General features: G+C 52.8%; 1 protein-coding gene across 1 annotated transcript; it reads right to left on the bottom strand.

The window, feature by feature from the left end:
* Positions 1-1,747: 1,747 nt before the first annotated feature.
* LOC122393637 (splicing factor, arginine/serine-rich 19-like) lies at positions 1,748-9,866 on the bottom strand. The gene is made up of 9 exons (XM_043389853.1): positions 9,630-9,866; positions 9,130-9,237; positions 8,580-8,861; positions 7,635-7,698; positions 5,738-5,897; positions 5,003-5,260; positions 4,577-4,708; positions 4,002-4,231; positions 1,748-3,672 (listed from the first exon to the last, which is right to left on the bottom strand). Exons 1-9 carry the CDS (start codon positions 9,740-9,742, stop codon positions 2,560-2,562), a joined length of 2,460 nt encoding a protein of 819 aa, XP_043245788.1. The 5' UTR covers positions 9,743-9,866; the 3' UTR covers positions 1,748-2,559.
* Positions 9,867-12,236: the final 2,370 nt, after the last annotated feature.

Below are 12,236 nucleotides of genomic sequence, written 5' to 3'. Positions count from 1 at the left end.
AGAGCTTACTATGCCGGGCTTCCCCCGGCTTCCCCTACTGTGGACAAGTTGGAAGCCAAATATCGTCATTCTCTGGCTTCAGAGACATTATGGACGCTAACGAATAAATATGTTGATATTGCACTGCGTACTAAACATCCCAGATTAATTTATCGATTCCAAAGCACCTAAAATTTTTGACCTCAGGTCAATTTTCAAGGTCAGAGGTCAAGGTCAAAGGCAAAAACCGTCACATGTGTAGTGATCTCAAAGTAAGCGTTCTAGAGGACGCTAGGATGCATAAAACCGGCAAAATTGGGTGTCAAACAAAAGAAGAGAATCTGAGGATTCTGAAAATGTGCTCAAAATCAAAGGTCAAGGTCAAGGTCATTCACAAACTTGACCTCAAACTTAACACTTTTTCGAACATCTTGCGTGCTAGTTTCCAAGATGTTTTGAAATGTTTTGTGGCTTATCAGGTCCCTATTTGTGGTTCATCTTACGATACAAGGCTGCTCAAAGGTCAAGGTCACACAAGAGTTTCCTTGCTAGAGGCTATTTCACTGATTTAAGTAAGTAATAATAAATAAGACAATTTTGTCATCCGGAGGCTCTAAATGGAGGATTAGAGGAAAATGGGTGCCAGATTCGTGATCAGCGGGTACGAATCCATCATAAACGACCTTTCATATGTCAAGGTCAACCAAAGGTCATTCGAGGTCACATGAGGTCAGCATAAAACTTGACCTTTTCCAAACAATATATATATATATATATATATTTATCATTCCACGCGGCTTGACAAGGCGAATGCGATGGTACCACTGCCGTAGCTCTAGGGCCATTTTTGTCGAAGTTATTTGCGAAAAACTAAAACCACATTTCGGGGTCGTTGACCTGACCTCTGACCTCAGGTCACCAAAAATATTTTTCTATTTTCTCTAGGTCAAATGCTACACAACCGTGCTCGTAATTTGTCTTTATCTCTAAAACTCTATTTTTAGCAGCTATTTGAATTTCACGTCTGTGACGTCGAAGTTTGCCGTGCAGGGGTCTAGAAAAATCGACCCTGTGACGTCATCAAGGGGGCTAGGTCCAATTTTTTTACTTCAGAAGATGTCAAATTGATGGGAGAAAAGGTACTGAAGTTTCGCTTTCCTATCCGTAAGCGCTCGGGAGCTATCGCAAATATTCGCCAGGGGGGGGGGGGGGGGGGCGAAAAACGCCCCCCGGGCCCGCGAGGGTTAAACGGTCATGAAAATTTGGTCCAAGGTCAAGGTCATGACCCGACCGGAAATGATCGTATTGCATAGCAGTCGTGCCATATCTCGTCGAGCTGAACACATCGAAGTGTTTTCATCGCTCTAGCATCACGCATGTCTACCAGGGTTATCAGCGAAAAACTGTCCGATACCTTTCGGGACATTTTTTTCCGAAATAACTTCAAAAAAGCAATCGAAAAACGAACTGAAGGTTTGGATCGAGGCAATGATATTAAATCTGGAGGCGGTGTTTTATATTTTGGTTACTCCGACTCAAGGTAGAAACGTCGACGTTGAAGGACTCCGACTCTGCTTTCACTCTCAGCAAACTACCCTTATTTTCCCCCGCCCCAAAATCTCAATGGGCCTGCATCGGTTTTCTGGTGTGCCAGGTCGGACGATCGAAAGGCAAGCTGGCCCACCTTGCCCCCCCCCCCCGCTTTGTGGCGACGCTACTGATTTTAGGGTAAGACATCACCCTCACCCTTCGATGATAAGAATCAAAGTACAAGAATAAAAGATGTCTATTAGGCGGCGACGATTAGCGGCTGCGCGGCGGTTAGTGGCCAGCGCCGCCAGCCAAAACGGTTCGCCACGAGTTACTGCGACACACTGGAAGACGCGAGCCGCCACCTCTCCTCCTGGGGCCACGCCCTGAGCCGACCCGACCCGACCGGGCCGGGCCGGCCGGTCCGGGCAGGGAGCACCCAGCCCGGCAAGCACAGAACAGCCCTGACACGGCAGCGTCTAGTCATGATCATTGAAATGTGCCACTGATGCCTATTGAACAATGCGTGTAAGTGCGACGAATAGATGTAAAATACCACCTGTGGACTACGCCTGCGACTGGACTGGCCCGAACATCTATGTCTCTGTTAAGTACGTCTACAGGTTGGAGTGGGCGGCGCCGGCCGGTGGCCGTGTTAGGGACTAATCACGGCAGACGCAGGCCGACCGAGACGCACCGCCTCGGCCAACACCGCACACAACCAGTTGTACAAGACCGGAATGCACCGCCTATTTAGCGACACACATGACCACGACTATAACACACGGCGCAACATTATAGCTTCTGAATGAATCTGCCAAGCCGCAGGAGACCCCGCTGCAGCCCCGGACGCCCTACGCCCGGAGCCAGGTAAAGCTTCACTTGTTCGATCGCACGAATTAACGCCCAAAACGGGCTCTGCACATTTCTAACAGACAACAGACGTAACAGCATTCAAAAATAGTAGACTCTACACGTGAAACAGACTCACAACGAAGGAATGTGGCCGGCGGCGGCGGCGGCGGCCGGCCGGGACTCACGGTACAGCCGTCACGGACATGCCGTCGGCATCAGCTCGTCGCGCTCGGACTGGGTCACCGAGCCGCTGTCCACACTGGTAGTGGAGCGGCGCCGGCGCTGCGAGTCCAGGTCGTCCAGCCGCTTCGGCAGCAGCGGCGTGCCCGCCTCCGAGGCACTCGTGTATTGCGATGTGCTGGCGCTGCTGCTATCCATGCGCACCACGGCCCCGCTGTCGTCCGGCTCAGACGGCGCCGCGAGCCACAGCGCGTCCGGCACAGGCGGCGCCGCCTCTGTCGGCTGACTGCTCGCCTGCCGCTGCACCTTCTGCACCTTGGCGTACAGTTGGCTGAGATCCGCGGCCGTGGCAGCGGCGGGGGACTCGGCGGCAGCCGGCTCGGGGCGGTCGCCTGCAGATGGCGTGCTGCCGCCGTCTCGATTCGAGCCGCCCGCGGCGGATGACGGCGCCGCCCGGACGCTCTCGTACCCGATAGTATCCGAGTCGGAGTCAGAGTCGAGCGGCGGAGGGCGCGCAATGCTCTCGTACGGCGGCGAGTCGGAGCGCTTGATGCTGGCGTAGGGGTCCTCTGCGCCGCGCCGGTCCCATATACACGAGTACAGCTCATCTGTGTCGCTGCCTGGCTTGGCCGGCAGCATCTCATAGTTGGGATCAGTGTCCAGCTCACTGCCGAAACGCACAGACTCGTAGAACGACTCGGCGTCGGCGTCCGAGGGCGGCTGCGGCTGCGGCCGAGCACCGCGCGGCCATCGAATCTCGTCGTACACCTCGCTGGCCGCCGGACTGCAGCTGATCTTCTCGTACAGCGGGTCGTCGTCGCGGCGGCGGCGCACGCGCTCGTAGTGGTGCTCGCGGCGGCGCAGAGGTGTCGGTGCGGGCTCGTCTGTCGCGGCGCGCGCCGCCGGCCGCTGCACCCGCGCGTACCCGGCGCCGTCGTCGGAGCCGCCGCCGGCGCCCGCCGCCGAGTCGGCGCGACGCACGCGGTCGTAGCCGGCGTCCTCCGGGTCGTCGTCGGCGTCGTCTGGCGGCCGGCGGGCGCCGCGCGTCTCGATCGACTCGTAGTTGGGGTCGAGACTGGACTCTCGGCGAACCACCTGGCGCTGGCGCCGGATCGGGTCCCGCACCACCTGACGAGGAGAGCCGGCGTCAGCTCGGGGAGCGCCGCCCGGGGACACCGCACACGCATCTCGCACGGCTATTACACAATCTACCATAAAACTTTAGAGTCAGATAGTTCCAAACAATCTCAGGTTTATGGATAACAGATGAACTGACGGTAACATATCAAATGGCGAATAACACACCAAATTTCTGGCTTTCAGGCAAGCTCGTGCATTTAAAAGCCAGAAAGGCATCATCATGATCACGAGATCAGAAAGGTACTTTTACTATCATGTATCCATACACAACCTCTCACCCATCGTCCCTTCCACACCGGAGTCATCCCCAAACCCACCTCAAAGTCGCTGTAGTTCACCGGTGGTGCCGGTTCGTCCGCCTGGTGGAGCGGCTCGACGGGCGGCGGGAGCGGCGGCGGCGGCGGCGAGCCGGCGCCCGGTGCTCGCGGCGTCTTGTGCACCTTGGCATACAGCTGGTCGAGGTCGGGCAGCGGCGGCAGCGGCGAGCGCGCCGAGCGCCGGTCCGGCGGCGGCGAACCGCCCGAGGAGGCCACGCTCGAACAGGAGGCTGTGCCGCGGGAGGGGGAGGGGTCAGCGGTGGCTGGGTGCCCGCAGCCCGGTCTCGGTAGGCGACAAGCCAAAGCCGGGAAAACAGCAGTGGAAAAGGCGAAAGACCGCCCTGACAACAGGTCCCCCTGCAGTTACTTTTTAATAAATTTCCTTGCCCAACATAATACAGACACATTAACACTGAACAGGGTAGAGAGCAGAGACTACCAAATGAAAACGGGGACCATAATGTTTTATTTACTGACAGTTTCTATAACGTCCAGCATCGGTCATTCACCAAGATGCCACCGCACCAGGTTTTCACCCCTGCCACACGTCTCTCAGCTGGTACAACGTCACCCACCTTGTCGAGAGTGAACCAGCGCCTGCCGCAGTGAGTCGACGCTGGGCGGCGGTGGCACGCTGGTCCGCTGGCCGTTACCGCCCGCCGGCTCCACACTGCCAGCCCGGCCGGCCGACGGAACACCGCTCCCACCTGGGGAGGACGGGGAGCACCATTAGTGAGTGGAACAGTCAGTACAAGTCACCACCGCCTGGTCAGTGCAAAACGGTGCAGTCAGAGGACAGGTTCGGTGGGAACGGCATCGACTCAAAATTTATTTAGACGAAAATAGCGTATTTGTAAATGACACCACCACAATCACGGGTAGAAAATATGGTACAACCTCTCCGCAAACGGCCATCGGCTGACAGCGTGGTCACATGTCCCGTTATGTCACCTGGGCCGGCGCAGCCCGATGCCCTGGTCCGGTACCCCCACCACACTCACCTGGCCCTGCCGGCGGCCCGTCCGCGCGGTCCGCGCCGTCGGGCAGGTCCTCGCCAGCGGGCGGCGGCGGCTGGCGCTCCGCCCGCCGCCGTCGCTCCGGAATCGCCTCGTACATCTCGTCGTCGGATCCGTCGACGGTGGCGTAGAAGTTGTCGGCGGTGGGCGGGGCGCCCGAGGAGGGTCGGCGGTCGGCGGGCCGCGGCTCCGACAGCGTCAGCTCGGCGGCCGGCTCGCGCACAGTGATGCGCGTGTACCCGCCTGATGGACAGGGGGAACGGAGGAGCGGTCAGACGAACGAATGCAACAGCCGCACAGGTAAAACAGCCGAAAATAAGTGACGTCAGAGGAGGACATGGAACACACTGTCAGCTGTCTGTCTGTGTGAAGACAGTGGACGGATTATCATTGTCAAATGACGCAGTTTGGGAATCACTCACCGAAGTCGCCCACACAGGAATCTGGGTGACGGGAGCCACCTACCACACCTACCACAGGGGCGCAATGGAGCACCGGAGTCACAGACGCCACTTATGTGAGTCGGCCGACTGGACGCTGTCGCCGGGAGGAGGCCTCAGGGGAGTCGCCCCACTCACGTGAGTCGGCCGACTGAACGCTGGTGCCGGGAGGATCGAGGTCTCGGGGGAGTCGCCCCACTCACCAGAGTTGGGCGCTGTCGCCGGGAGGATTCGGGGGGGGGGGGGGGGGGGGGGGTCTCAGGGAAGTCGCCCCACTCACGTGAGTCGGCTGACTGAACGCTGTCCCCACTGAAGTGCAGCTGGGCGGGCGGCGCCGGCTCGGCGGGCAGTCGGTGTACCGGCGGTGTCATGTACGGCAGCTCCTGGGAGGCGGGCACACCGCCGCTGATGGCTCGATGCGCCGGGATGTCGCTGCTCGCCTGTGGCCGACACACAGCCCGTCAGAACGTCATGCAGCAGCGCGGCTGGCACAGCCTCGACGAGCGCCCAGTCGGACAGGCCGCCCAGGCAGACGCTGGTACACCTCAGACCGACACAGGGGTGGAGACCAGCCATGGAACGACACGCAGGACATGATAGCAATGTACGTACAGACTTAGAGCAATGAGTTACTCAGGATGAGCGGCGAGCGCAGTACGGTCGTGACATACAGACAGAAGATGGCATTATCCTAAAATTACTTTCGGTCCAGGGTGTCGAGTGGAAAATTATTTTCAAAAATTGCCGATAAGAGTGGAAAATTAATATCGGGAAAGGCCTTTTCGCGAGAAAAAATAGAAATCGCAACCACCGTAACTGAAAGTAAGCTAAGGGATTTTTGTGGCTTGCACTCTGATGATACCGATGTTATATAATCACTGACACAGCCATGATTGAAAAATGACTTGTTTTGAAGTTTGTGAAACATAGTGGGAAAATGTCCCCCATTGAATACGAAAAAGAGTGGAATATTCATGGCAGCTGGGTGTCATTTTGCACCCAAACTTTTCAGCCCTAGCACACTGGTCAAGATGGATACCGAATTGCGTCAAATGCCTTTTTACTAAAAAGAAAACGACACACAATTCTGTCATTAAATTGACCGGGAATACTTGTCAGCGAATATGACTCGTAAAATTGTGACGTGATTTGTAACGGTCATTAACGCTATACGAGTGCAAAAAGAGTATGCACGACTGGGTCATTGCTTGTCAAGCCAGGCTAGATCCATCCCCTCATTCATCTCGATATTTCAAAAGGAAAACTCTACACGATTCGAATTGAGTCTTCACGACCTTTCACAGCTGTTGCAAGCCACTCAGATTCCTGTAGCCGTAGCGTCTACTGAGTGGCCATTTACCGCTCACGTAACAGCGAGGCGGAAACTCCGTCATCGTTTCGCAGGTAGCACCACAGCGCAGCAGCGTTCCGTCACGTTTCCCGTTTGTGCGCGTTATCATTCCGGCGTGAGTCAGCCGACACCGTCACTGCACATCGCGCACCGTCCGATTGTACGGCCGACCGAGTGGCACACGGGGCGTGGGGCACGCGCCGCCGCGGACGCGATAAGCGGGCACCGGCGAGCTGCAGTCTAATCGGCAATCGGGATTCGGTGGCACGACCACCGCGGAAGGAGGCCGCTGACTGGGGCTTTATCCATTATCCAATTGATTATATTTTATAATTATATTTTATGCAAAAATAAAGCCATTTTTGATTACCCGTTGGGAAAAAATACAGAAAATCATACATAGTTACAAAACCACCATTCGCTTTAGTTGGAAAACTGTTGGAAGTCGCTCAATGTAAAAAATTTCAATAAATATAACATTTCTGAATATTTGTGAGAGCACAGCGAGTAAAAGGCTGGTGTTTGGCCTAACCCCCCGGACGGCTGACGTGTGGTCTCTGGTCTGGTACACCGGACACGGGACGGCGGACGCGGATCGTCGGACGCGCTGATACCGCGCTGAAACAACGATATGTCGGCGCTCGCTTCCGGCGTCGGTCGGGTTAGCCGCCCCGTCCGATCACCCCCTACGCCCCCCCCCCCCCCCCATCCGCGGGAGGCACATCACACCGAACTACGGGCGGCCAGCGTGGGTATCTGAGCGGATGGATAGGTGAGACACACGCCGCACTGAGGGTGTCCAGGGTAGCGGGCGTCGGTCACCTACCGTGCTCGGGTTGCGGCTGTGCGCTGACGGGGGCGGTTGACTGCTCTGTCGCTCCGTACGCGCCCTGAAACATGAGAAAAGCTCCTTGAGGCGCATAGCGGCACGGACTTTTGTGGTGGCTGCTGACACTCAGAGACAAGCCTGCAAGCTAAACTGAGGCCACTCTGCATATAGAGGCCTGATGAACAGCCGTAGACATTGGGAAAACACATTGCTGTAACCGGCAACAACAATCGGTCTGTTTTTAAAAGAGACAACATAGATATCGTGAGATAAAGACTCATGGCACTTGCAAACACTAGAACTGAGGGCAGCCTGATAAGATGCAACTCAAACACCGTGCAAGATTAACTCGAAATGTGCCATGCATCCTGTGTCAATATGAAGGTGGGCCACGATAGCAGCGGTTCGCCGGTCCCAGCTCAGCTAAGAAAATCCGGCCGACACATGGCACATAATGGCAAAATACCTGATGAAGTGTAAAATAACATGTTAAACTTGAAAATGCTAAGCTCACAGCAAATGATGGCTGTGGTCGAAACTTCGGAGACAGGATGAATACGCAGATCAATTTAACATTGAATCAAAGCGCAACACTTGGAATAAAACAAGTCATGGTATGTCCTTTCAAAACAGGATAGGTACTATTTCGAAGCATACAGGCATGTCATAGGTACCATTGAAAAACTCCATGCTATGAAGCTTATCTGGATATTGAAAGGAAACCATTTAAGCATCCTTGCTGCATAGCATAAACCCAAAGAACAGTGAAGTTTAGTATCATTCTGAACTTCCAGTTAGAATAGGCAATCGCACCATTAAGACTTATCTGTCCACTACTAACGCATTTCTCATGCTGTAATAATTTGCCTGTGCGCTGCTTGCAAGAACTGTCGGCTCCTTCTGAATTTCTCCAGATCGTGTTATTCATCCGTGCTAACCTACCTGGCCACGGCGGGCTGCTCGTAATAGTCATCGCTCTCTTGTTGGTCCTCCTCGTCGCCCTGATCTGCTGGCCTGCCGGCCGCAGTCGGCACCACGCCGTTCGCTGCGCCGGCCGGGGCGGCGGCGGGGGCGGGGGCCGCGGTGGCCGGCCGGGCGCCGGGGTCCGCCACCACGGCGTACAGCTCCGAGGTGTGGTCCGAGGGCGCCGAGCTGTTGCGCCGCGGGTCGCCGTCACCGGCGCCGATGGGGATCTGAGGCAGCTCCCGGTGCGGCGCCAGAGGCCTGCCGGCGGCCGCCGCAGCAGATCGGTCAACAGGGGACAGGGCAGGGGAGAACCAGGTAGCTGGACCTGGGCGATAGCACTGCTGGTGGAAAGATAATTTCGAATGACAGCAATGTCTCACTTCTTCAACTGAAACTGTGAAAGACACCATACAAGTTTCCAACAATATCCTTTGCAAGTTACTGTGCTGTACATGTTTTGAAGAAGAGCACACATCCTAAGCAGCTACTTTTGTAAGTGACAACAATAAATATGATCCTGCCTCACCTTGTATCTTCCCTGCCTTTAGGATAGCTGTCTGTGCCATTCAGTGTTATGACAGCTTCATCATGGTTTGTGGCTTTGATTCTTCCTGGTACTCCCAGATTTTCAGCACTGTAAACAAAAGATTGCTTTGAAATGAAAGAATGAGTGATGAGATACATATCTGTCATATGTGAAATTTGATGCTGATAATATATTTGCACACAAAAGTAGATATAGACCCAACAACACACAAACATCAATGATGCCTCCTACCTACTAAATAAAATTGTATAGATAGAAATTATTTAAATATAAAATAAATGTATAGGACAAGCAAATCAAAAACTCTACATCTGATGACTATATGAAGTTTTCAAAGCATACTCATGTACATTACCTACAAGCAAGCATCAACCCAACACAAAACAATGTCATGGATACATATTAGACACCACACCCTCCATGTTACCCAAACATCACACCAAAAATTACTCTCAATTTAGACATTAATCTTTACTGACCTGGGCCGCTTCCCAATCCAGCAGGTACATGTGACGAGAACAGCCACAACCATGAGCACCATGGCCACCATGGCCACATACTCCAGTGGTCCAGCTGCTGATAGGGCTAGCATGGTCAGGCTTGGAAGCTGCTATCCTTTGGTATACTTCAGCCTGAGCCTGGTCATCGTCATCACTGGCTGCCAAAACAATGGCAGGATCTCCGACTGCAACTGCCCAATCATATGTCTGTGTATGCTGCAACAGAAAAGGGACTTTTGATGAAATTTATTGAACAACATAACCAGTAAATCATCTGCATTCTGCATAGGTAGGTACCTATTAGGTCATAGGCGTCGCCAGAGATTTTCGGTTGGGGGGGCAAAATCAACTTTTGTGTTAAATCTTGCCTTCCTCCAGTCGTTACTCATTCATTTTACGCATCATTCAACGCGCAATGGTGCGAGGAATACGATGGTGACAAGGTTTTCCTTGTAGCTATGACTTGCCATTTTTTTTTACAGAAAATTCAAATTTTTAAATTTTTGAACAAAAAAACGATCGGTAGAATCACAATGGCTGCGCTTACCGACGCACTCTAGAGAGCCCCTGTGCAGACGCTCGTCGCTCATGATCATCACCCAGGAAAAGAGGTTAAAAACGCTCAGTTTAATCGAATCACCTTGCTGAAACCTTCATTCACGCATGCATGCAGAGGTTATACGTGAAATGCATAGGGCTTATCCCAGCCGCCGATTGAAGCTAAGTTGGGCTTTCGGCGGAGAGTGAATGTCGGAAGTGTGAATCGGAAGTAATTCATCTTTGCTCCAGTGAGAGGAGGTGTTTTGTTCACACGAGAGTGTGAACAAAATGTTTCTCGTTTTTCGTGTGCAAGGAAGCGCTGCAAACGCGAAGAAAAGATGTTTAACGGAACCAAAATTTCGCACCGCACAGCGGCAAGGGATCCTTTAGCGATAGGCTTGGGACTTCCAGGCCATTTTAGGCCACTCAGGGTCAGTGTGGGCTCTCAGAAGCCTGCTTAGGATCCTGAAGATCGGCGTTGGTCACCCCAAATAGTTACGTGTATGTGGTGCTTTAGGGCTTTCTGAGCCCAATGTGGGACCCTCAGAAGCCAGTTTGGGCGGCGGGCGCTAAGAGACCAGGCCCAGGCCCCAGGGTGAGCAGGGAGCCCTCAAATAGCAGTGTGAACCCTGGAGGTCTGTGTCGAATCCCTAAGGACCCAACATAGGGACATAAGAAACATGTGCTGGGACCCTCAGAGGCACACCTGAGTCGTGACCCCTAAACTGCCGGCTTGGGCTCAGCAAAATCTCTCGCCTCAAAAGCTCGGCTGAGCTATCAGAGGCCTAAGGTTCTCAGAAATTTTTGAAAGTACCTATCCTCAAAGATCCGTGTGGCCCTTCAGAGGTCTACGCAATACGCATGTGTAAGGTCCTCAAAGATCCCTGTATGGGCTCTCAGAGAATATGAACACTAGTGGGACTCTCAGAGGCCGGTTTGGGCCCTCTGAAGGCTTCTTAGAGCTCAGTGGAGCTCCTTCGGAGCCTGTGTGAAATGCAAGCAGTCATGAGCCCTGTGGCACTTGAACGGTACTTGAGTCTGTCGCAGACATTTGACGAGAGTTGAAAAAGGCCCGAAGATTTAGTGTCACGCTTTGAACGCAAATTTTGTATCAGCACTTCAAAACTTATGAAAATCAGCTATAAAATGTAATAAAGAACCAACTAGGAACATGAAATGAATCACAGTATTGACATTTCCGAGTCTGGAGTCGGCGTCTTGACGATGTTGGCGACTGCGAGTCCGACTCTGGCTTGAACGAGTCTGACCTCACAGGCATTCTCAGAAAGGTACCCCCATTTTTTCCCGACTCCAAAATCTCATCGGATCTGTATTGATCTCAGGGGGTGCCCGGTCCGAGGTTGGGGGGGCAAGCTGCCCCGCCCCCGCTTGCCCCCCCGTGGCGACGCTAATGTATTAGGTACCCAAGCATTAGCAAAACAAGACTCAAAATAACTACCATCAAATTTCTATGACAACATGAACTATAACAGTTGGGCAAACTAGACCTTTGGAATCAAAATATGGAGGCATCAAAAGATTGATTCCTTATGACCATATTTGGGCATAAATGCAGACCATTTCTAACTTACCAAACACATAAAAATAGGAGAGTGTTTCAAGAAGGAGCATGCCTGATCTTGAACAGAAATGCTGGAAGTATCTCCTAAGCAAAATAATATTGCTCCTATCATAACAATTTGAATTCTATAAGTAGTGAAAGGCAATCAAGGAATTGATTCACTTTACACAGATAATCATAATATTGATTCCCCATCAGCTGGCTAATCATTATTTTGATTCACAGGTAATGTTAACAGATAGGCAACAATGACTTGCAAGAATACAGCAGTTATCTTGCTATTATTCTCATTTAGTGGTATCCTCAGCACCACAACAGATACCTATTGCATTGTTGTACTTTACCTTCACTACATTTGATAACAATTCACAATTTTTAAATGTCAAGAATACAAAAACTGAAGCAACAGGTAAAAACCATATAATAAATATAAAAGCACTACAACAATGATAATTAGGGGTTTG

This window comes from Amphibalanus amphitrite, unplaced genomic scaffold (genome assembly GCF_019059575.1).
Source record: "Amphibalanus amphitrite isolate SeventyFive unplaced genomic scaffold, NRLGWU_Aamphi_draft 000546F_arrow, whole genome shotgun sequence".
Classification (NCBI taxonomy): domain Eukaryota; kingdom Metazoa; phylum Arthropoda; class Thecostraca; order Balanomorpha; family Balanidae; genus Amphibalanus; species Amphibalanus amphitrite.
This window is presented reverse-complemented; position numbering and strand designations above follow the sequence as displayed.